Source organism: Eleutherodactylus coqui, chromosome 1 (genome assembly GCF_035609145.1).
Source record: "Eleutherodactylus coqui strain aEleCoq1 chromosome 1, aEleCoq1.hap1, whole genome shotgun sequence".
NCBI lineage: Eukaryota > Metazoa > Chordata > Amphibia > Anura > Eleutherodactylidae > Eleutherodactylus > Eleutherodactylus coqui.
The window spans coordinates 484,370,343-484,396,219 of NC_089837.1; the positions used below are offsets into that span (position 1 = coordinate 484,370,343).

A 25,877-nucleotide genomic window follows, 5' to 3' on the forward strand; every position below is an offset into this window, starting at 1 on the left:
TTCACAACATATGTAGAATCTTTCTGATTTTAACAAGGCGTTTCTACTCTTTGAGGAGCACCATGCTGTAGAATTACATCATGGCGCTTCTATGGGGGTATTAAAGGTTTTTTTGGTGTTTTTTTTTTTTTTAAAAGGTAAAATCCCCTTCCTCATGCTATAACTAACCAGGATATACTCACCTCTCCATGCTCCCTGCTGTGCCCCAACACCGTTGCTGCAATTGAGCACTAAGCTTTGTCATTGGCTGCAGTGACTGACGTCCCGTAAACCAGCTGTAAGTGCGCCGTCAGAGGGGAGACTCGTACTAGCAGTATGAGACAGCAGGGAGCATGGAGAGGTGAGTATATGCTGTTAGTTATGTTATAGCATGGGGAAGGGGGTTTCACTTAAAAATGCAACTCAGTCCACCCCTTTAATTTAATTTCAAACAGTTTTTCGAAAATACCAGTTTTTTCAGCAAAAACTAGAAGTAGATCCATTAAGATGGGACTATTTACCACCTCTTGAATTCACTTCTGGCTTTAGAGAGATTTTATCCACATCTTTTCACAGCCCTCTCCGAGAGCAGCACGAGGTAGTGACAGGCAGTGATGTCTGCTGTGTGATCTGTGCAGTAGTTTGGGAGAAACTTGCATTCCATGAGTAGTACCCAAACATAATAGGAGTACAGGCCTCAATATTTATGAGCTGTAACTAAGACTAACCATCCTACCTCTCCAGTCACTGATTGCCAGCTGTCTCTATGCAGAAAACAGTCAATCAATGATTAGAGGGTGGGTTGGCGAAGCTGGCTGCAGCTCATGGATATCAAGGACTATTTCCTGTAATCCTGCTATATGTCTGGCTGCTACTATTGAAATGCAAGTTTCTCCCAAACTACTGCACAGATACATACAGCAAACATGTTAAATGTGACAGGCACTACAACCTTATGCTACTCAGTGAGCTGCAAAAAGTATGGACAACTGCAGTGACGTTTTTCTAAGACGTCAACAGCCTTTTAAAAAAAATGGGGTTTTCCCCACAATGAACATTTATTAACATCAATCTGATATGGCGTAAATATCTAATTAGTGGAGATCCAATCACTGGGACACCGTCAAAAACAAGGGTGCCTGATTGGCAGAACTCGCACAGTGACTCTCCCTAGTTTATGGGAGACCTAGAAACAGCAAATTACGCTTAAATGGATGCTATAAATGTCATTTGTCGGGAATCCTACTTTTGATACTTTCCATTGAGTAGAAGCCAAAGTAAATCGATTGCACACCTGTTGTATCTGGACCGCAGGATCAAACATAAAATTCAGTGTAGACTCAACTGTTTTTGCAAAAAAGGAAACGCTAGAGCCCCCTCTTGTATTATTAAGTCTATGCAAATCATGGGAAGTTTTGCTGTCCCTGTTGATTATTGTACCTATATCTTCTGATTACTATAAAACATTTGTTTTGGACATCCTGAGAAATGATTAGAAATCATGCTACAATTCAACTTAAAAAAAAAATAAAATAAAAAAATAAAAAAAAGTTATTCTACCACCACTAAAATGTGCTTATGGCCTAAAACTACCAAATCAGCCGAAAGCTGGAAAAAAAAGTCACCCTATGTACAATACAATCTAAAATAAAAAATAGAGAAGGGCCATTAATCCACCGTAAGATGCTTCAGCAAATCAAAAACTTCCATAAAAAAAAAAAAAAAAAAAATACAAAAACAGCAGTCTGAGATGAATTACTCAAATGTTAAAATTTAAAGAAAAAAAAAAAAAAGTTACCTCCCAATAATAAAAAGTAGTGGTTACACAAGTTAATGCATTTTGTGACCAAATGAAAGCCCGTATGCACGTGAGATGATGTACAACAGATGAAGAAGGCACATATCCTTGGGACAAAACAAAAACTAAAAAAAAAAAAAAAGTTAAAAAATACCCGGAATAGTGCCCAGGAAGATAAGTGCCTTTTTACTTATCATAGTGAGGCGTTTGCCAACATGAGTTGTTGAAACATCCACCTTCGAAAAAAAAACATGCCTGGAGGATAATGGCATTGCATGGGATGAGTTACGTTCCTTTATAGGCACTGAATGCACGTGACCAAGCAATGGAAGAAACGTCACAATGGTGGCCAACACGCTCGTTCGATAAAATGGCCTTCTGAAAAAAAAAAAGTTAAATATAGAATCCGCTGAGTTTACACAAAATAAATATATTTAGAAGAAGGACTCTTGTCTATGGCCTAAGACACTGTTTCATTTGCAATGGGGGGGGTGGCTAGAACTCTTGCTAACAAGGAGGAGGGTTGGCACAGAAAGTTGGCCTGGATAAGGCAAAACATAAGCAGTCTTGGTTGTCCACATCAAAGGCCTCCGACTCCAGGAAGATTTCAAATAAAAAAAATAAAAATATTCAAAAATGGAGAAAAAAAAAACAAAAAAAACATTCAATCATCCATTTCTGCTTGTATAGAAAAATCTGCATAAAAGTAAGTCTAGACGTATTGAGTAAAAACGCCAAGCCGATGCCGTGACCTGGCGTCACTTAACGCATTGCCAGTTTGCATGTGTATCGCTTAACTTTGGTTGGCAATGACAAAAACTTTTTTTTTTTTGCTTCTCCTGCACGAACGACAGACAACGCAAGTTTTGCAGCAAGACGCCTTCTCTTTCTTATGCCTCCTATAGAAAAACGTAGCCATTGCAAATCAATAGGGCATATCTTCGAAGAAACCCCCAAGAGCTACGCGGCCCGACGCAACTACTCGTTGACTAGCTGTAAAATCTACAAACCGTGCTACGTTACCAGCAGTTAGCATCAGTTTCACTATATTTATATATATTTGTATACATTCCACCAAATTGAATCAAAATCAGGCAACGTCCGAGGAAACTGCCTAACCTTTCCCTGCAAACGCAAAGCAAGGAGGATTTGGACACCTAACCATTGCTTGCACAGCTCAAATATATAAACTCTAAGCCTTTCATAGAAGTTCGGAACTTTTTTTCCCCCCAAAACGAGACCAAAAGAAACCAAAAAGGAAGATGATATGTTGCATATATGTGTGTAAATGTTTTACCAAGAGATTGCACAGCAGACTTCCAATGACTAATGCTTTGTACAAACACGACACCCCATGCCCAGAACACTAAATGTATACATACACCCCATTAATGCACAAAGCCAGCTTCACATTAGTACGTTAGTGAGCTGGATGAGAACCGAGTAGCACCTCGGACCAGGAGAAAAAAAAAACAAAAAAAACTTGGGGAGTTTATTAACAGTTCTGCACAGAAAGCAGAAAAAAATATATATATTTATAGAACTTTGGACACGTCACTAAAACCCCTGAAGGATACACACAGGAAAAATGGTGTACACCTGAAGAAAAAACAGACAAAATGACGACATGGCATTATAAAAATTGTGACATGTGACCATGAGGACCAATCCAGCGTCTAGAAGAAAAAAAAAAAAATTCCATGTACAAGTACAAATAGTTCCAGTGTAAATATAAGCTTGGCGCATTTGGTTTGTTGTTGTGATCTCTGTACAGACAATAGACTGAGAGGTAAGATTTAGACTTAAATGTATGTGTGTATATATTTATAGATAGAGATATTTCTGAATTTTTTTTTTTCCGTAGTTTCTCTTTTTTACAAAGAATTAAAATACTTTAAAAAAAGTTAAAATCCCGACTCTCCCCTCCCGGAAAAAAAACAAACAAAAACAAACAAAACTCCAGTTAAAAGTTATGGCTTCAGAGTTATTGTACTGTAGATGCCGGAAAAAAAAAAAAAAAAAATTTAAAAAAATCTCCCATTCAACTAAGATCTTGTATTAAAATGTGATGAGTCAATCATAATATCAAACCCGCTTCCCCAAGCTGCTGCCGGAGCCTGGTCTGGCCGACCAGAACAGTCTCAAGTTGCTGATCAGCATCAAAATACCAAGCAAATTTTTTTTTGAATTTTTTTTTTCCTCCATGTCAGTTCCCCCGCCCCCCACCCCTTCCCAAAAGGCAGGCTGGGAAAAAAAGGATGGACATCGTCCTGCGCCGGTCAATTTAATGAGCACAAACATCTAAAATCCCTGCTGTTGGCAAATGCTTGACACCTGAGATTCATTTACAAATGACGATGGATTTTTGCAGGTTGTCCTCCTCGCTCCACATCCAACTCGGAGAGCACAAGCTGAGGGTCTTTTATTGTAATATTTTCTATTGCCAGCATAAATCTCCTCTTCCTGGAAAGCGGATGTTAGTGTTAAACGTTATGTTCAAGCAAGCTAAAAAGTTTGGGTTTTGCCAAAAAACAAAGGTTGGGGGAAAAAAAAAAAGTTAGGAAAAAAAAAAAAAAAAAAAAGGTGACAAGTGGCCCTGTATGCAAACTTTACATGAAGTGTCACTTTAACAAGTGATCTACATACCGACACCTCGAAAAAGTGGAGCTTTATATTGGCGCATGCAGACAAGCTCACATGTACACGTTGTGCACCTACAAAAAACACAGGTCAAAAAATTAGCTACACACACCCCTGCACATGCATGAACGCGGCTCTACATGGACAGTGTAGGGTTTGCTTTCGAGCTCCATTGTCAGTGTGCAGAGCCTGAACACGGTCTTTTTTTTTTTTTCTCCAAAAAAACAGGAATCTCCTTGTTCGTGATTAGGGTAAATCCAAGCAAAACCTCAGCTTGCTCAATAAAGACCTGAACCAGTAGGTGAGGATGGTCGGGTGTACTGGGCGATACCACTTTTAAGCAAGTTGGATGGAGTAGATTTTACCCTACACAGATGGAAAGGGACGGGGTGGGGTGCCACCATGGGAATTTCATTGGAAAAAAAAAAATTAGAAAAAATGATAAAAATCAGGCAATGCGGTAATCACCTGAATCTGATTCCGTATCTTCATGCCAAGACAAAAAAGGAAAAATAGGAAAAAAAAACAAAAAGTTCCTGTTTCTAACCCAAACATATAATTTAAGTGTGCTGTTCTCTTCCATTTTGGCCAAAAGGCCCCATTGTTCAACTGGCAGTTGTCTGGGAAGAAACATTGAGGTAGGCCTCATACTTATGTACTACATCATGGCAGCTTGTATGAAATTTTCCACATTTTGTCAGGAGCATTGGTAGAGGCGTCAGATCTTTACATCCTCCTGTATACTGAGCTGTGACAGTGTTTTCTTGATGCGCAGCGCCGTCAGACGTGCCGCTCCGTTGGCGTACCAGCATTCTCTCATCATTTTTCCCATCACCCGGAGAGCCTGATCAGGAAGAAACACAAACAACTTAAAACTCATCCTACAGAACCTTCTACGTATTCGAACGCGGGCTCCATTTCTTCTAGCGGTTCCGCTGCGGGAAGCAGACAGCTCAGTACACTGTGCCGCGGCCCGAGTTGGTACAACAGGCAGAGCCCTATTGGGGTAAATGGGTACCAACCTGGACCAACATCTATCTGCAGCAAAGCAGCTAGAAGGGTGGTGGTCAACCCCGTTAACTTCTAACTTTCACAATTAGTAAGCTTTACACATTATACTTTTCCCCTTAGTGACACGGCCCATTTTGGACCGGAGGAAGCAACAATTTTTTAATTTTTTGGGAGGCGAAACAGAAAAAAAAAATTTAAATAAAGAAAGCATTTTGGGTCAAATATTTTTTTTAAAGTATGTTGTGCGGGCTAAGAAGAGGGTTCAATGTATGGTAGAGGTTGTTCCACACGAGACGACACCAAACTGGCAAAGACATTCATCAGAAAAACAATGGCGAGCGTTATTATAAAAAACTTTATTTGTTCCCATGTGAAACTGCGATTTTATTTAGTTCCAGGCAATGTGAATGATGGCGTAATCTCAAGCAGAACCTGTTCCCCTTAGGATTTGGAAAAAGTTTGGCAAGCGCACTATGGGTAACGGGAGGTCCGATTGGGTGGTATATGAAATCTGTGGTGACGATAAGTGTGCTTCGTTGACCTGACGATCTCTGCTTGAGATATCGCCATCATTTACAATTCCCGCTGCAGAGGTATTGTTCCATCTTCCTTATTTGCATATTACCCAGAGGAGCGTGCATGATCTTATAAGTCTCCACGTATCTTCTAGGTGCTCTCCTCAAGGAGAAACAATCCCCCTTCCGACTCACGTCACAGGCCTCTCTCTAGCCAAGCCAGGATCCTACTGATGAGGGGCAAATACCCAGAAACAGCTGTCCGTGTATGGAATCTGGCTTGGTTTTCTATTCCCAATCATTGTTAAGACCTGTATATAGGGTTTGACATTAAATTTGCAGGAATGCTGCCATCCAATAGGTGGCGCTGCGGAGGTATTACATCTTCCTTATTCACAATTCCCATAATGAAAAAATATCTCGGTGTTAACTTGAGAACGAATTAAGTTGTTAAAATGAAGCCCACCATTTTTTTTTCTAGTGATTTGCCAGTTCGATATTCCACAAACCTACCTTCCCATTGGAAAAAAGAAGAGTTGAATCTTCGATGGTGGCATTCAAAATGGCCGTCATGTTAGTGACATGGCCTTACCGATTTCCCACTTCCTCCCGCAGCTTGTATACAAAATTGCATCACAGTCTGCCAAACAGATATCCTTTTATAGGGTTGCTTCCACACTTTCCAGGCACCCAGTACATTTACACTTGTACAGGACTCTCAAGTCCGGCCAACGGCAGAAGGTTTAGGCTTCATCTTCATTACAAGCCAGTCCTCTTCATCCTACAGCCACACATTCACTTCTAATGCTTTCATGTCCCTCTGCATTTGTCAACCATTCTACTCCACACATACCTCATAACTTTGCCACCAGTTGGGTATGTTAGGCCGTAACTTCTGGTCACAAACGACTTTTCGCATTTCTTCAATCGAAGGATCTGATGGTACGAGGTCGTAGTATGGAAGCTGGTATTCCTCGTGGAAGCCTGAAATCACAGATCAGTTTTTGCATTATAAAATTAGCAATAAACACAAGATAATGAAACGTGATAAAATGGGTGAGCTGAAGATACGGTATAAACTGGCACTTCCCAGACAGTTCATGTATGGCTGTAATGGAACTACTTGTATAGCATGCGCCATTCCGCAAATAGCAAAATGCCTTTATGGGACAAGTTGGGGAACTACCACCAAACACTGATGGGGCTTACCACCAAACACTGATGGGGCTTACCACCAAACACTGATGGGGCTTACCACCAAACACTGATGGGGCTTACCACCAATCACTGATGGGGCTTACCACCAATCACTGATGGGGCTTACCACCAATCACTGATGGGGCTTACCACCAATCACTGATGGGGCTTACCACCAATCACTGATGGGGCTTACCACCAATCACTGATGGGGCTTACCACCAATCACTGATGGGGCTTACCACCAATCACTGATGGGGCTTACCACCAATCACTGATGGGGCTTACCACCAATCACTGATGGGGCTTACCACCAATCACTGATGGGGCTTACCACCAATCACTGATGGGGCTTACCACCAATCACTGATGGGGCTTACCACCAATCACTGATGGGGCTTACCACCAATCACTGATGGGGCTTACCACCAATCACTGATGGGGCTTACCACCAATCACTGATGGGGCTTACCACCAATCACTGATGGGGCTTATTCACACATCAAACCAGGAGTGGAACATTAAAACGGAAAGCTTTGCTTTTCTTCCGTATTTTGGACTCGCTCCTGGCTTTGGCTCACAGAATACTGTAGTGTGAATAAGCTCTCATACTGGATTAAAATTAACTCTAGATTCAATGCAGTTGTGTGAACTTCCACCCGTGCGCCTTCCATATGGATGATGTTCCCCTGACACCTTATAAGGCCCATATGGACACACTCGCTACACTTTAATGAGAGCAGAGACTGCCACACCATTAGTATATAGAGTGTTGTGTTGCAGAGGGCTTTCTGTGTAAAATTCCCTTAACCACTTCCAGACCAGAGATTTAACACTATTAATTTACCTACTTTCGTGTGTTCCTAGGTAAACCCCCCCCCCCCCAAAAAAAAAACGAAAAAAAAAACACACACACCATGCCAAAAGGGTTTTTTGTTTTACCATAATTTTTTTCACCATTAAAAAAAATTTTAAAAAAAAACAAAACACACTTACTTACTCCCCACTGGGGACTTGAACTTGTGATTTGTATACAGCAATACTAAAGAATTGCAGTGTATAATATAGTAAATTTTTTGATATTGCCATGGGCAGGACTTGAAAAGCATCTATACGTGGCAGCCCTGGGAACCTTCAGTTGGCTCTGGACTGCCATGCTAGCCCATCGGTACCCTTTGATCGAGCTGTTTAGACACGAGGACAGCTTTGACTATTGCAGCTAAAACAGTGAGCTGACAGCCGCTGGACTAGTGACGCAATCAGAAAACAGCTGATACCCGCCAGGCATGGAGCAGACTCTGCTCCCCAGCCTGCTCCATACACTTCATGACCACAGAATGTTTATAGCCATTCAGCAGTCCTGAAGCGGGTAAGAAGAAGCTGCAGTTTTTTACAGTATAAAATAGGCGATTCTTAGTATTTTTGCATTAGGTTTTATTAGCCTATTCTGTACATTTTTCCATACAAAATCCCTCTTCAACTATGCAGCCAAGTGAAGACTGGTTGAGAAATCAGGTCTTTGGTTAGTTACTAAAGGAGATGGGATAATACCTCCACAGCGCCACCTATTGGAAGGCAGCATTCCTTCAAGCCAAAGTTAGATTCTTTATACAAGCCTTGTAACAATGACTGGGAATTAAAAGCAAAGCCAGACTCTATGCACTCAATGCTGTAACAGCATAAAGGAAGGGGGCGCTGCAGCTGTGTCTGAACTGTTCTCTCCAGAGCGGGCACAGCTGTTCCGTAAAACCCTGTATTCATAAATGCGGCTTTATATTTTTATTTTCAAACCTGCTTGGTCTTCCAATGGCCCCAAGATGTAAAGTCATATACAGATAGCTGTCAATTACTGATAGTTCCGCCCACTGGACTCTTCAGCTCAGAATAAGCAGAGATAAAAAGTAGCTTTCGCATTGGCTCGTTTGAACCATCATTCCGTCTGAAAGCCCCACAGAGTATAATTTAGGGCACGGACCTCTATGCAGTTGCATAGTACATAAGCATCATGCACGGTAATCCAAACGCTTACACCATTCCTCAACTCATGAACAGTCTTCTATTCCATGTTTTCGATGACTCTTACCTCCGGCGCTGCATCTACGAGCAATCTCCCAGTACACCAAGCCAAGAGCGTAAATGTCTGCACACTTAAAGGAGTCAAAGTGCTTCATGTTTATACTTTCATCCAGGACCTCTGGAGCCATGTATCTGCATTAGGAAAGGAAAGAAGCTAGTAAGTTTTAGGATCTTCTCTCCAGCCAACCACAGACACGCAATTCAGCGCATCTTTCTCCCTTCTTGATCATTATACAAAACAATTGAAGATGGAAATAATTACTAAAACAAGTCACTTAACCCACAAAAGCATCAACCAGTGTTCTGAAATTTCTTGCTCCACGGCACAAACTTTCATCCCAGCTCTACACTACGGTAGTACGCATGTTGTGTGTATTTGGTTCTATAGGAAGTTGAAAGTATCCATTTCTTTTAGAGTAACCCTGTATTAGGCCGCCTGCAGACGAGCGGAAATCCCGCCGCGGGATTTCCCGCGGGATTTCCGCCGCTGAAAGTCTGCATAGGAGTGCATTACAATACGCACTCCTATGCAGACAGCCGCGGTTTGGCCGCGCGAAATCTCGCGCGGCAAACAAACCGCGGCATGTTCTAATTTTGTGCGGAGCACGCACTCACCTGGCCGCCGGCTCCGGTCTGCGCATGCGCCGGCTGCGCGGCAGCCGGCACATCAAAGAGCCGGGGCCGCCAGGCGCGGGTGAGTACGCGCTCGCCCCTGCAGGCTCTGGGGTCGGATCGCGCGGCGAGATTTCTCGCTGCCGGATCCGACCCGCTCGTCTGCAGGCGGCCTTATGGGGAATACAATGATTTGCCAAAACAAACAGTCATGAGAGCCAACAGGCCTTCCTTAACCCCTTTAGAGGCACGCCCGAAAAATCTCCTAAAATACAATGTTCAAATGTGCTGAAGACTACCTAAACCTGCCAGTGAATGGGTTAAAGGGGCACTAACTTTTCAGACAACCTCTGCTCATCTACTGATTGATAGTCTCATCATTTCCCTAATATACTTGCATTAAAAATTTAGTAGCTTTACCACTGTAAATCATGTTTAAAGAGGCTGCCACTAGGGGTCTCCCTTCCAGCATTTTTGCAATCCACTTTGTCATAAGGTACAGTTCCGTAGCAACATGGAGAGCAGCTATCTTCATAGGATGCTCCTGTGCACTCACAGGCTGCAGGCTAACAAATCTGCAGACACTGTGATAATGATACAGAATGTATGCCTCTCAGAAAACCCAAGGTACACTTTAAATTGTTGCTAGAAATACTAAATATGAGGTTTGAGTTAATCTAGTTCATAGTACACGAACAATCTGACCACTGCAATGAAGAAAAAAAAAAAAAAAAAGAAAAAAAGTTAATGCACACATGTGCAATAGAGGGATAGGAGGCAGGTTACTTACCTTTTGGTCCCAACTCTCTGGTTTGGAGCAATATCTATTGTGTCTGTGAGAGAGTCATGCCGCACAGCAAGACCCAAGTCTGCGATGGCACACACTCCATTTTTCTTTACCAGGATGTTTTTGGACTTAAGATCCCTGTGGGCAATTCCAGGTTTTCCTATGTAGCAAAAAGTAATTAAAAAAAAATTAAATAAAATCAATCAATGGTTGATTAGAACTATATTTTGGAAAAGCGAGAGTGATGGCGTCCAAAAGTTTCCTACCCTGAGTTCCAACTATTTCCATATGCAAATGAGCAAGGCCACTGGCTGCTGAGAGGGCGAGCTTTATCATTCCTTCTATGGTAACAGTGTATCTATTCAGATAGTCAAACAGAGAGCCATGTTCATGGTAATCAGACACAAGCCACAGCTGAGTCCACGTCCCATTGTCTGCAAAAGACGACATTTTCAAAATAAACATAAGGTTCAGTCAAAAAGTTAACAAGCCTAAGGCACCTTTACACGGGACGACCATTACATACAGGAGCAATAATAGTTTGGAGAATGGAGGCGAAGTGGGCCAGGGATCTTTCGGTCACCCGCCACCCTTCACTCACTGCAAACAGGCTGTCATTCATAAGATTACCAGCAATTATTAGGAAATTAAAGTACCAGTGTTTCTAGTGGCACAATGCGTCACACAGCTCTGCTACATCCATACCCATCCCGATTTCCAGACAGCTCACACACAGCTCTGCTACATCGTGATCCCTTCAGCTCATCCAGCAGCAGTGACAAACAGCACAGCAGACTCCTGGATGCAGTGATCAGCCCTGGTCATGTGATCCCTGACTCCACCCCCCCCCCCCACAGGTGATCACATGACAGACATCCTCACAGGTTTTGGTAGCTCCTGTCTGGCTCTGTAGGTGGCTCTTTGGGTTGCTGTTTATCCAGTACTTTCTACCAAACTCCAGAATGGCTCCTCCCACAGCAGTGATGTCACCGCAGGTCCTTTAGCCCACCGGATCTCTATAGTGGCAGTAGTTCAGTGTCTTCTGTCAGGACCGCCGAGTTGTGTCTGAGATAACGGTTTAGTTGTATTCTCATTGTTATTTTTGTCCTCCCCTTCCAAGAGCCATAACAAAAACTTTGTTCTTCTGTCAGTTAGGCTCTGTGTTTATATATACACTGTAGGACCTGCGATGACGTCACTGTGATGTGATCAGGGACAGAGCATAAGAAGCACCCACACACATACTCACGGACAATTAGTCGTTAATAGTTTGATTAATGACTGCCTTTTTACATAATTGCTGATAGTCACTTAATTTTAAGTGAGCTAAAAACCAACTGACACCAACAAGCAAGCGATTTCTTACTCAGTGCCCCGTCTGTGGTCACATGCACACGGGACGACTATGGCCTGAATTTGCCGTTCCCATCGATTATTTTGACAATTATCGTCCCGCATAAAGGTACCTTTACAATAAAGATTGTCCCACCTCCATAGGAATACTGTTTAGGGTACAATACCTTTGTTGTCTGCAGCAATAAATCCCAGAATATTCTCATGACGCAGCATCACCGTCTGGTAGATCTCCGCCTCCCTGAACCATGACCTTTCTTCCCTAGATGAGAAGATTTTGACGGCTACATCCCCTCCTCTCCACTTCCCGCGCCACACTTCACCAAAGCGCCCTTTCCCAATGATTTCTTGAAGGACGATTGTTCTTGCTACAGTGCGCTGCACGAAAAGTGGAAGTCCTGTGGAAAGGAGAAAGTTAGGTCATGCCAAGTGTTCTTAATATACTATAAACGCATACTATAAAGAACTTCCAGCGCCACGTGCAAATTACTGGCTTGGTAGGCTGGACGGACCATCTGTGCTGGACCGCATACCTCCCTAAACACAAGCCCTCTCTGCTACAGTGAAGTGTAGATGCCCTCTACGTATTCATCGCAGCGATCAAACTTGCGCATGCGCCATGAGCTCCAGGATTGGCGCATGTGCAGTCCATCTGTCAGACTTAACTGCGCCACTAGTCCCCAACTTATGGTCCTACAACCCGCGGTGGTGCAGAAGGGACCACGTCAAAGCGGCATCATGCCACTGTAGCAAAGAGGTGGTACACAAGCAAACACAGACAGTCTGGTAAGCCCACCACAGAAGGTTCAGACCACTCTGTGCTCATTTGCATGCGGTATGGGAAATTTAAAAGCCTTCATTACAAAAGGTATGCTTTTGCTAAGGATGACCCAAAAAAAAAAAAAAAAAACCTGATGACAGGTTCCCCTTACATAGCGTTACACGTAGAATATGTAGACGAGTAGATAGGGACAGCTAGACGTGCCAGGTGGAAAAGGAGCAGCGTGCCGGTTTATGTACCTCGGTGCGTAAAAGGTATTTGATTGTTCTGTGATCGACTATTACTTCATTATATTGATTTCATATTCATTACATGTATTGATTTTATGTTTCCCAAATCTGTAACGTACTGTGCTTATTATGATCGTGTTTGCCACTAACTGTATCTTGGGCTGCCTGTCCACAGGCGATTGTTCACTGCGTTACCCACGGCGATAATCCGTCTGGGGGTAATGCAATGAACGCTTTCCATAGCGTTGCTATGGAAAGCACAGCCGCGGCATCCACGAGCGGAGAATCGTAGCGATTCTGCGCTCGTGGCATCTAAATTGTGGCATGCCGCGATTCTACGCGGTGAGCCTGTCAGATAGTTCTCTGCAGTGAGCCTGACACCGACCCCCCCCCCCCCCCCCTATACCCGGTGGAATATCATTGGCAATATTCTGCAACGGCCGTGGACAGGGGGCCTTATACGGTAGCAAGGCTCATTATACACACACACACACAACATCAAATCAAACAGAACTACAAAAAGGGAAAGACACTAAAATCCACAACAGAAGCTCAATGAATCAACCTTTAAGTTCATGTTTGTACACATTTACATAAAAAAAACAAAAACAAAGAAACTTTTACCAAGAACCGTACCTGAGCCGGATCCGGATGTAGACAGATCATAGATCAAGTCTGGAAGAGTTTTATCTTTTGCCAGATACATTTCACATGACGGATCCTCCAAGTCCAGTCGCTGCCGGTTGTGATAAACCCGCTGGTGGCAGTGGAAGAGGACCACCACAATTATGATGACGCCAACGAGAAACACCGGGCCAGCTATGACGGCTACAAGCTCTACCGGACCCCAACCTGGTGGATCTTCCTTGACACCTAAAACAGAAGGCAGCAGAAGGACTTTTACAACCTGTACTTATTTATATATTTATCAATGAAAAATACAACTATTGGCAAATATTGGAATAAACTATTACGTTTGTTGTGCCTGGCAGTCTGACTGAGTACATGTGCTGGGCCATTTGCAGCAGCACACATGCATGACCACCGCTACATTCATTCAGGGGTACACAAGATACTTTTTTTTTCTTGTGGTCGTGGAGGGGGGGGGGGGGGGTCCCACCATTCAGGCACTTCTCAAGACACCTTTAATGCAAAGTATAGGTTCAGTTCCCTAAACAAAGTGATTGAGAGCTGATGGGTGAATGCACACGATCAGAATTACAAAAAAAACATAACAAAACCATGTTTAAAAATCATATTGGACAGATCAGGAAGAGGACTGTGGCATGATGGGACTTAAGGTACATTTATACACATAGATCACTCAAAATTTGTCAGAAACTGACATTTTTGAGCGATCATTTCGCATTAGCTGCTAATGGGCTAATCAGCCCACTAGTAGCCATCTAGCTTCACTTGCATGTATTCAGAGAACAGTGGGTGGTCTGTTCTCTAAATACATCCCTATTCTCCAGCGGGACAGCTGCTGAAAGAATTGCATCAGCGCTGTCCGCGGAGAACACAGCGTGCGGTCCATCTCATCAGGGACGACAGATTTAAGCTGAGCTGAACTCAGCGATGGACGAAAAGTGCACGATGGGCACACAATTACAAGCAATGATTATCGCTCAAAAGATGGCTTTTGAGCAAATTTTATACAAATTGATCATCATTTTGTATAAAATGGCCTTTAGAAGGGTATTCTGCGACTTGTGTGCCTACTCTTAAGGACTCACAGGTCATCAATAGATAATCAGCGTGACCCGCCAATTTCCAAGGCCACTGTCACTGCAGCACTTTTTGCTTAGACTGCGGCCCCAGCAATCAGCAGATCGGTGGGGACTGTAGCAGTGGGTCCCTGCCAATCATGTCCTGGAATATCCTTAAAGCATGCCTGATCTATATCCTGTCCATAGAGAAGCTGCTGCCAGTGCTATCTGGCACCCACATGTCTTCCTCTCCACATTGAAACAAGCGTAGGGCTTCCTGTCAATGCATTTGCTTACCTTCCTGGAGTCTGTTCCTTTACGAACACTCAGATATTTGATCATTTTAAAACACAGGCCTAATATTAAATTTATCTTAATATTAAACATAAGATACACCCATGTGCCTCACTCCTAGGATTTTTTTAGAAGAGCCGATTACCATTTGAACGGGCGAGTGACGTCACCGCCCCGTCGCTCTCATGCAGCCTGTTTAGACAGGCAGATACATTGTTGCTCATTCAAATGAGAAATTGTTCAGTCATTCACATTCGCTGTATAAGCGATGAGAACGACTGAACAACTGCTGTTCAAACCCAACAATTCGTGAACGAGCCAATGATTTTTATGTTGTATAAAATGGACGAACGAAAAGTAAATTATCGTTAGCTCGCGTTTAGACCGAACGATTACTGTTCGCTTACGCTCGTTTTAAACGGTCGTCCTGTACAAAAGCACCTTAAAACTAACAGCTGAAAACGCATAAACCAACTGTGGTTATATATTAATACATACCGCTTGGTACTAGGAGGTCGATTTTGTTGCAGTAGTCTGTGTAGCAGCATTCCGTGTTGCGGATATCTTCTGAGCTAAGACAATAAAATGGTTTTCCTGCCGGAACAAGTTCGCTTGCAGATATGCATGCCCGCATGTGATGCTGTACTTTATCTATGTTGGCAATAGAGACCATGCACGCACCGTCCGTCTCACACGTGTAATTGGTTTTCATGCAACTAGAGCAGAGACAGATCAAAGCTAGAAGAAAAAAAACCCAAAAAAAATCAATTAAACATCTAAAAACTGGTGTATGATAGATGCAATATTGCAACATTTCAAGAACGGTCGTTCAACTTTCCCAACCAAACCCACAGACAGCAAGCCGTGTTCTACAACGACCTCTAATAGGACTAGTAGCACTTCAGTCACTCTGTATAACAAGCTTTACTGATCTGTACATCACAATCTTGTAGTCTGTAACCAGTTTAGTCAGAAAAATGTATTCCACTTCAAAAAAGTTTGGACGCGGTGCAAAAAGTACATAAAAGTAAAAGGAAAACAAATGCAATGATTTGGAAATCTCATAAAGCATATATTTTATTCACAATAGAACATCAGAAGGTGAAAGAAGACATTTTTCCACTTCATTTAAAAAGGAAAAAATAAAATTAAAAACTTAGAAATTGATGGCAGCAACACACACACAAAAAAAGATGGGACAGGGTTAACAAAGGCTGGAGAAGTGGTGCCAATGAGAAACAGCTGGAGGGCCAATTTTCTCACATGATCATATTATATATATATATACACACACACACACACACACACACACACACACACACACACAAAACTGCATCTATGAATTATGGAACAATTTCAGAAAAATGTCCAACAAAGTTGTGAAGACTATTGATATCAAAACATTCAGAGAATCGAGAGACATGCACGTGCCAAAAGGAACAAGGCAATATTGGATGCTCGAGATCTACAGGCCCTCAGGCGCCACTGCATTAGACACAGGCATGATTCTGTAATGCAAGTCACTGCTCGGATCAGGAATACTTCCACAAATCATTGCCTGTTCACCGTACAATCCACAGATGCAAGATAAAGCTGTAGCATGCAAAGATATATGCAAAGCCATACATCAACACAACCCACAAACTCCAGTATTTTTTTCCAGGCCAAAGTGCATTTAAAATGGACTCCGGCAAAAAATAGAAAATTTGTTTTGTGGTCAAATAAATCATAATTTGCAATTCTTTTTGGAAACCACAGAAGTCGTGGACCTTAGAGGAGAAGGACCATCCAGCTTGTCATCAGCACACAGTTCAAAAGTCTCCATTTCTGATGGCACGGGTGGCATTACTGCCTATGGCACGGGCAGCTTACACATCTTGTAAGGCTCTATCAATGCTGAGCAGTATATAGAGGTGTTAGAGCAACATATGCTACCATTCAGACGTCTTCCAGGGAAGGCCTTGCATATTTCAGCAAGACCACATACTGCATTCCTCAAAACAGCACGGCCACCCAGTCGTCCAGGTGCTGAACCGCCGCCTGCAGCCCAGATCTTCCACCAATAGGTAGCATTGGGCGCATTATGAAGTAAAAATCCAGCAATTGGCCTCCTCACTTTCCAGATGTTTACAGATTGTTGCAAGAAGAGGGGCTGCTAAACAATTGTAGACACGGCGCCGTCACAACTTTTGTGAGATGTGTTGCTGCCATCAAAGGAGCTAATTCTCCCCCCCAATTTAAAAAAAGCCTCTCTTTCACCTTCTGATATGTTCTATTGTGAATACAATATGGTTAGAGGAGATTTCCAAATCACAGCAGCCCTGGATGCAAACAAACGATCAAGTGATGCACATCCCAGCACTAAAGCATCATGAAGTAATAGACCATCTCATCATAGGGTCATTGTGGGTCCGCCATTATGACGGCCAATCCCCCTGCTTTTCTCCTATTTGGGTAAAATAGTTAATAGGGACTAACAGGCTCCATTACATTCTGGTCCCTCATTCCCCACAGACATTTTACTTCTTTGCCCAAGATTCATACCGGACCACAATGGTCTTTGGGAATGACCTAGTCACACTAGATGGCAAGGCTCTTATTCTTGCATGTGGTTTTGATACAAACCTGCTGCGTGATTGTTCATTTACATCCAGGGTTTTGTGCATATTGTATAAATGTTTTGGTTTTTTTTTGAGTAATCCTCCGTCTTTGTATTTTGTCGGCAGAAATAAAAGTTACATTTTAATTTATTCATCTATCATGATTCCTATAGCTCCTGTATCCACCCAGAGGCGGTATAGGATCTACAACAGACGTGTTACACCCCATTACAGAAGTTATCCAGGACTTTTTTTTTTTTACATATTAGGTCAGCTGCACCCCCATTAATCCGCTGTTTGTAGGAAACAGCACCATACAGCACAGTAGTCAGGAATGGCAACTGCAAGCTTAGCCCCATTTGAGTGAACTGAGCCTGCAGTACCATTTTTGGACACAGCACAGAGCGGTGCTAGTTCTGACACAGCAGCTTGGGAAAAAAATAGCTTAACTGCAAGATGCTGGGCTCTCGCTGATCTGCCATTGAGGACTTATCTTGAGGATAGATCAGCAGTGAGAAAAGAAGCCCTAAAAAGCCATTTAAAAAAGGTACCCATGCACATTAGTCATCCAAACCCAATGATTTCAGCAGGGCCAGCATAACATCTAATGGGTCAGATATGTTGGATTGCATTAATGCTTGACCCTGGGCCCTGCAGGAGCCCAACGGTGGTTGGGTACGGGTGCCAGGAGCCATCGATGTAAGGGTATAGGTGGGGAAACTGGTCCCAAGGACTTATATTATGAAATTACATAGATATTTTAGAAAGAAACTGAATGTTATCTTAAAGATACATATATTAGTATAAATTGATGTGGAATGATAAAGGGCGCGCGGTGGATTTCCAGCATTGGCACTCATACAAGGCCAGCGAGTTCTTTGGGGAAATAAGTCATCAATATGGGATTTCCTGTGCAACAAACATCTGATAACGTAGTGAAAATCGTTATAACACTTGTAATCTGTGTGTGCGCACAAGAAGGACTGCGTAACAGCGAGCCCGGTTACTGGAAATACGCAGGATCTTATTTCCCATCACAAAGTTCAAACCTCTTTTAACCCTTTCCAATCCAATTTGTATCCTGGTTTTCCTAGGGGGCTTACTCTTTTTCTGCCGTTACACAACGTCGCTATCTGCTGGCTAAAGCCAGTACTGCATGAGGTGACACGTTGGATAGGCTCCAACAGCAGAGAGGCTGGCAATATACAGTAAGAGAACCCCGATGGACGTCTTCCAACATGGGAGCTGTACAGCCTTAAATCATAATGTCTGCAGACGTCAGACAGTGGATTGGAAAGGGTTAAAGGAGTCTTTCCATTGATGAAATACTGCAGGCAGATACATGTTACAGTACTCTTACCAAGCAGGGGTCTTTCCTTGTAGTTTGGGGGACTGCACAGTACAGAGTATACTATAGTATATACTCCATCGTGTGGTTGCTACATGGAGGACTAGTATTTTGTGAACAGAAGAAGAAAATAAACTATTATATTGTATTTCAACATCTTGGCAGTGTGGTGTATAACGTACAATGAAGGCCTCGGAAGAACTTGTGAGGGTCAAAGTAGACCCCATGATCAGAAGTACTGACACGAAAACAGACAATGGTCATGATGCTATAAAAATACAGTACATCATTTGACAGGTTTTATTAAATGGGGTTTGCAGAGTTATTTTTTATCTAGTTTTGGGTCCCCCAGGCCCCCCCCAAAAAAAAAAAAAAAAAATATATATATATATATATATATATATATATATATATATATATATATATATATATATATATATATATATATATATATATATATATATATATATATATATTTTTTTTTTTTTATTTTTTTTTTACACACACACCGCAGCATTTTCGGCAGCCCAGCACAATGGTATCTGTTAGGTGGCGTCCTGTAAACCTTTTATGTAGGCTTCTAATATAAAAGCCTCACGGCCGGTTTACGGGTCGCCCCTGTCGGGCTTCCTATAGGCTTTAGTGATCACGTGTGTAAACAAGCCATGTGAACGCTTGTAAACAGAAGAGTGGAGCGAACAGCTGCGGCGGAGTATGGTGGCAGTGAGAGGTGAGTGTTGTGTTTATGTACTCTGTATCCACCCCACTGCCACCAATTACTAGGAAAACCCCTTTAAAAGGCAGCTCAAACATGATGTCCAAACCGCAGGTGACATGAGAGATATAGATCTATATCTATATATCTCTGCCCGACGTCTAGTTTCACAGGGAAAGTACAATATAACTTGCATTTCATACACATCTGTACATTATGATCTCAGAGGTCCAGTGGGCGGTCCTACAGTCACACACTGAAGGGTGTTCATCACTGATAGGACCGCCCACTGGACCTCTAAGCTCACAATGAGATTTAGGCAAATAAAATGGGAATTTCTCCTGCACTTTCCCACAAAACTAGGTATTATTCCACTTGGCCTCCTTCTGTCTTCCTGCAGTTGGAATAGCATATGTAAAGCTGACCGGTTCCCTTTAATTTGACCCAAAGCCTCCCTGCTACAGTAGCCTCCTTCCTGCAAGCCAAGTGCGATTCCTCCATGCTGAGCGGTGTATTCTTGAAGAACGCTCCTGACACGCTGCGGTTTTAAGCTCATCTGCAGCTTTTCTATAACACTCACTGCCCCTCAGACTTCAATGAGGATAAACCACAATATACAAAACTAGGATTTTCCATAGAAGCATGCATTACTAGAAACCATTCCTAGAACTTAACCACCACTGACATCAGCCGGGGCCACATCACACTCCCTGTATTTTGATCCATTCTCAGTTTTGCTAAAGATGAAAGAAGATGCATCAAAATGCAAAGTGCGAACTTGGCCGAACACCGAGATGTAGGAGAAGGAGCCAACGGGTGAACTTATTTATATAGTGTGTAACGCGACACGACCTCCGTCCAGCCAGGACTACTACAGAGCTCATACTCCGATGCACACCATGTAGTGGGGATAAACAAATCTTCTCTGGATGCAAGAGTCCTGCCTGTATATATGTATAGGAGTAATACGTATACACAGATATATAGCGGTATGACTATTGCATCGTGTTCATAGCTAATTGAGTATCTTGGTTTTCAACAAGTTTTTCTAAAAAGTATAACAGGTTCTCCTTACTCTCTTATGTGCTGCTATTTGCACCCAGTTTATGTCCAAGTTCAAATTTTCAGGTGGTCTACAGTTTTTCTGCTACTCTGCTGTGTGCCATAGTCTTGAGCAGGGGGTGTGTAGCAAGCCTAGCATTCTGCCAGTAGTTCACTGTCCTGCACTTCCTTCCCTTCTCATGGTCCAATGCAGTGTTTCTGGTAAAATGAGCAGGAAAGCAGTATCTGAAGCCCACCCATTTGTTTTCCCAGAACGATTTAGGCATTCTGAGACATTCTGGCCAAATACCACCCCCCCCCCCCCCCCCCCTCCCCATAAAAAAAAAATATATAAACATATAAAATCTCCATCCCACACATTTTTGTTTGGAGCATAGAAGGGTATTTTAGAATCATGTCACACATTACATTAATTTATGAACACTTCATATTGCTGTCTCATAATCCCAGCGATTCAGATGTATGGCCATCCACATAATACATAGATGACTTAAATCTGTCAGAGGGGGATCCAAAGCAGTTCAAAAAGTTTTATCAATTTATTTATTTTTTTAAAAGGACTTAATGATCAATTCTTAGGAAAGGTCAAAAATATCAGATTGGTAGCGACTCAACTCCCATCACCCCCACGATCAGCCGTTTGAAGGGGCTGTGGTACTAGGGCAAATGCTGCGGCATCTTCACTGTATACATGGCATCATTTGTAGAGGCAACGCCTGTGATTGCAGTTCAATCTTATTCACCTGAAGGGGGCCAAGATGCAGAAAGGCCATGTGACCAGTAAACGAGAAAAAGGCCAAAGCCCAGGCCTCGTCAGACATCCGATTGGCTTCAGTGCTAGAATTCGGAATCCCCCCTCCCACCCACCCCCACCCGATCTCATACTGATATCCTATCATAACGTTTCCTTTCCGTGCGGGTGTACTGCGAATCATCCGCGCAGGGAAAAAAAAAAATCTGCAACCTCCACCTCCCTAATTGATTTTAGCCTTCAAATCCACAGTGCATCCACAATTGTATTTGCGGATGCACTACAGATCGTCCGCACCCGTCGACTTCTATTGAGCCCATCTGCACTGAAATGCAGCATGCTGCGATTTGTTCTCCGCACCAAATGGTCTGCAAATCAAATCTGCAGGCATAACCCTTTGCAATCCAATTTTAGATTCAGGGTTTCCTAGGGGGCTTTCTCTTTCTGCCATTATACAATGGCAGCATCTGCTGGCTAGAGCCAGTACTGCGGCATGAGACATGCTGGAGAGGCCCCAACAACAGAGCGGACAGTAATATACAGCAGGAATACCCTGCCAGATGTCTTCTGACATCGGAGCTGTACAGCCTTCAATCAGAATATCTTCAGACATCAGACAGTGGATTGGAAAGGGTTAAAATCAGTTGCAGATGCCAATGTTTCCCTATGGGCACTTTGAGTTGCGGATCTTCCATGCGGGTGACCCGTGTGGGTTCCGCAAATCAAATCTGCCCGTGGACATTAGGCCTAAGGACAGATCAATATTTTAGTCCTGGCAAACCCCTTTGATCTACCTTCACATGGGCATTATGTGCCTTTGCACACGCCTCCACGCAATTTAGTGCGCTGAACGGTGCTCTTTTGCTCGCTTGGCGTATTTTACCATACGCTTTTTGCCCCTGCACGGCATGTTCATTTGTGCGCAGCAAACAAAGATACACCATTTTTAAAAAGGCCAATTAGTCGGTTCCGGGTGCGTTGATTTTCTTGCAGAATTACGCAGTGCATCTTGTGCGCATTTGTGCACCCCCACTGACTTCTATTAAGACCTTTGGTGTGCGAATGTGCAATTCTGCTTTTTTTTTGTGTGACTGAAATGTGCAGGAAGAAAAAACAAAAAAAAAAAAACACAAATGTGTGCGAACGCATTGAAATCAATGGGTTCTATTCCCTGCATATTGGGTGTGCACGTACGCCTGTGTGAAGGGGGCCTTAGGCTGGTTTCATATAAGTAATACAATTGTGCGATTTTCGCGCAATGCGAGAGTAAAAACGCAGAAATAAGCGACCAATGATCTTCAATGGTTTCTTCACATTTGCGACGTTTTCTACTAATGCGAAGTTGCGTAAAAATAATATTGCAGCACGTGCCATCTTTCTGCTTAGCAGCGCTAAAAACTAGCTTCTATAGGAACCAACAGGTACCTATAGATGTGCTCACGTGGAAGATTGTTAGACGCGCTGGATCAGCGTGTCTAACAAAGATAGCAAACTAGCATGTCGGCTCCGAGGTGCACGTAAAGATAGGGCCTGTCCCATCTTTGCTGCGTGCTTTCCATAGGCTCCTATGGGAGCTGGAAAGCACGCAGCATGCACCTCGGATCGTGTGAACGGGCTACTTCACGGAGCTTGAAACAGGCCGTTCACACGATCTTTACAGGACTACAGCAGTGAGGCTTAGCAGCAAGAAAACAGCGCTTGCCTGAACGAGGCCTTAGGGCTCCTGTCTACGGGCGAATTTTCACTGCGTTCCCCGCGGCGATAATCCGTCCGCAGGTAACGCAGTGCACGTTTTCCATAGCATTGCTATGGAAAGCGCAACCCCCCCCCCGTCCACAAGCTGAGTATCATAGCGATCCTCCGCTCGTAGCCGGCAAATTGCAGCATGCTGCGAATTGCCGCGATTCTCCGAGGTGAGCCTATCGGTCAGCTGGCTCCTGCTCCCCGGCGGGATCGGTCAGCTGGCTCCCGCTCCCCGGCAGCGGCTCCAGCAGGAAAGATCCGCCACGGGATATTGCTACGCCCGTTAACAGGCAGCCTTAGAGTGCCATTTACTCTAAGATGTTAGGGTGGTTTCACATCTGTGCTCGGGGTTCCGCTTTGCTGCTCCGTGTAGGTAGCAGGAAATGGGAATCCCCATGGCCGAACGGACCCCATTGAGTATAACGGAGCCCGTTTGGTTTCCACCTAGCGGAAGATCGTGCGTTGCATGCAGCGGTTTTTCTCCTCCTTCCGGCATTTTGACCTGGAACTGCGACAGGAGTTCTGACCAGAGGTTCCAACACGGATGTGAAACCAGCCTTAACAATGACCCTCAAATGCTAGAGGTCTTCCCCTATACATAATTTGGTGGGCTGTCTGTTGAACTAACAAGTAAAGTTGGCATTGGATGGAAGCTAATGAAAGGCGCAGAGGCTTCTCATCAACATGCCAGGAAGCATCTTCTCCTAATCCCTACATGCCCCTACTTGTGCGAGCGGAGAGCTTTATCCTCCAGGACATCTCGCAGCAGATCGGCTCCGCTCAGACACTTGGCTGCGAATGAAGTGTCAGAGCCATTTCTACAAGGAAAGAAGGACAGATTTCAGCGCCTTCTACCGTGCCAACCAAAATTGAAAATGACGTGGGTAGACGAGAGCAGATTTTACACGAGAGCGGTAAGGAAGGAACGGAAAATCAATTTGCTCGAAAACTGTGTGCAATGAACTATCATTCTACCCCTCCATCACATTCATTAATTATGGGCTTCAGGTCTTTCCTGGTATGTGTCAAACTGTAATGAAGCCTGCAGTTGTGCGAGTAAGGCTTGCTAACACTCTTGTAACGCTACAGTCATTTAACCAAACTCGAAATACAAAAATTATAGACACCCGTCAACACCTACCTGCAGGGCCCTATACAACCAGGGGTGAGCGCAGATGTGGCATCAACTCAGCGCAAAGGGATAGCCGGACGTGGCTGGGAAGTTCAGGTAAAGGGATCTTGGTGTAGGATATCAGACTGTCTGAGTATTTCGGTGGACGGTATACAGTAGTGGCAGCCGCTGATTTCAGGGGTCTGTCACTTGTGCGTAAGTGTTTTAGTGGTGTACAACTTAAGTGTATCCGTTGTGGCGGAATACTAGTGCTATGAGCCAGGAGTCTGATAGATTTATGAGCTGCTGGCTGATTGACAGCTTACTCCCTGTGCACAGTACTCAGGAAAAAAAGCTGCCAATCAGTGAAAGGAACCTGCAACTCCTGAATACACTGGACAAGTATATAAATATTATATATATATATATTTTTTTTTTTTTTTTTTTAATTTTTTTTTTATTGTTAAAGAAAAGCAGTCCAATCTGCATCGCCACATTCAGAGATTGATAACATTTCCATTTTTCTGGCAGCTATGTGAGGTCTTTTGTGGGAAGAGTTGTAGTTTTATTGTTACATGTGACTTTTGGATTACTTTCTATTTTTTTTTTTTTTCCTTTAATTAACGATTGATGAAACTTTTTTGTGATGCCATTTTTTAGTTCCTGAAGAGGGGTTGAAGATGCGATAGCTCGAACACTCGGATAGTACACTGCATTACTTGTAGCCTGTTAGCCCATTAGACCTAGAGGCTGAGTTACAAGGCAGACATGGAGGCCTTTGTTAGGCTTCCAGCTACCATGGGAACCCAATGGTACACTGCAATTACACTGTAGGGTTCCTATGGGTGACAGAAGGATCCCCCTTCCCCTTGTCATCTGCTTAAAGGGGTTGTCTCGTGAAATCAAGTGGGGTTATACACTTCTGTATGGCCATATTAATGCACTTTGTAATATACATCGTGCATTAATTATGAGCCATACAGAAGTTATTCACTTACCTGCTTCCTTGCTAGCGTCCCCGTCGCCATGGATCCGTCTAAATTCGCTGTCTTCTGGCGTTTTTAGACGCGCTTGCGCAGTCCAGTCTTCTCCCTGGTGAATGGGGCCGCTCATGCCAGGTCCTCGTAGCTCCGCCCCATCACGTGTGCCGATTCCAGCCAATCAGGAGGCTGGAATCGGCAATGGACCGCACAGAGCCCACGGTGCACCATGGGAGAAGACCCGCGGTGCATCGTGGGTGAAGATCCCGGCGGCCATCTTGGTAAAGGAAGAAAGAAGTCGCCGCAGCGCGGGGATTCGGGTAAGTAATAAACTTTTTTTGTTTTGTTTTAACCCATCCCTTGGGTTTGTCTCGCGCCGAACGGGGGGCCTATTGAATTAAAAAAAAAAACCCGTTTCGGCATGAGACAACCCCTTTAAATGTCACTATTGTGGCACATAAGGGATTAGAGTGACAGGATCTGAGGTTTCTCCGCATCTGGTGGTTAGAGCAGGAACCTGGCTGTCCATAGTCAGCTAAGCCACTGCATTGAAAAGATGTGCAGGTTAAAGGTCCATTAGTGAGC

General features: G+C 43.5%; 1 protein-coding gene across 1 annotated transcript in view; it reads right to left on the reverse strand.

Moving 5' to 3' along the window:
• Positions 1-4,435: 4,435 nt before the first annotated feature.
• The window catches only part of ACVR1B (activin A receptor type 1B), a 39,589-nt gene continuing 18,147 nt past the window's right edge, over positions 4,436-25,877 (reverse strand). Inside the window, exons 2-9 of the mRNA XM_066594066.1 lie at positions 15,481-15,720; positions 13,616-13,852; positions 12,136-12,366; positions 10,882-11,049; positions 10,619-10,775; positions 9,224-9,348; positions 6,797-6,927; positions 4,436-5,261 (exon numbers count right to left, since the gene is read on the reverse strand). Coding sequence (XP_066450163.1) covers positions 5,136-5,261; positions 6,797-6,927; positions 9,224-9,348; positions 10,619-10,775; positions 10,882-11,049; positions 12,136-12,366; positions 13,616-13,852; positions 15,481-15,694 — 1,389 coding nt within the window. The 5' untranslated portion in view covers positions 15,695-15,720 and the 3' untranslated portion in view covers positions 4,436-5,135. The remainder of the gene's footprint in view (positions 5,262-6,796; positions 6,928-9,223; positions 9,349-10,618; positions 10,776-10,881; positions 11,050-12,135; positions 12,367-13,615; positions 13,853-15,480; positions 15,721-25,877) is intronic.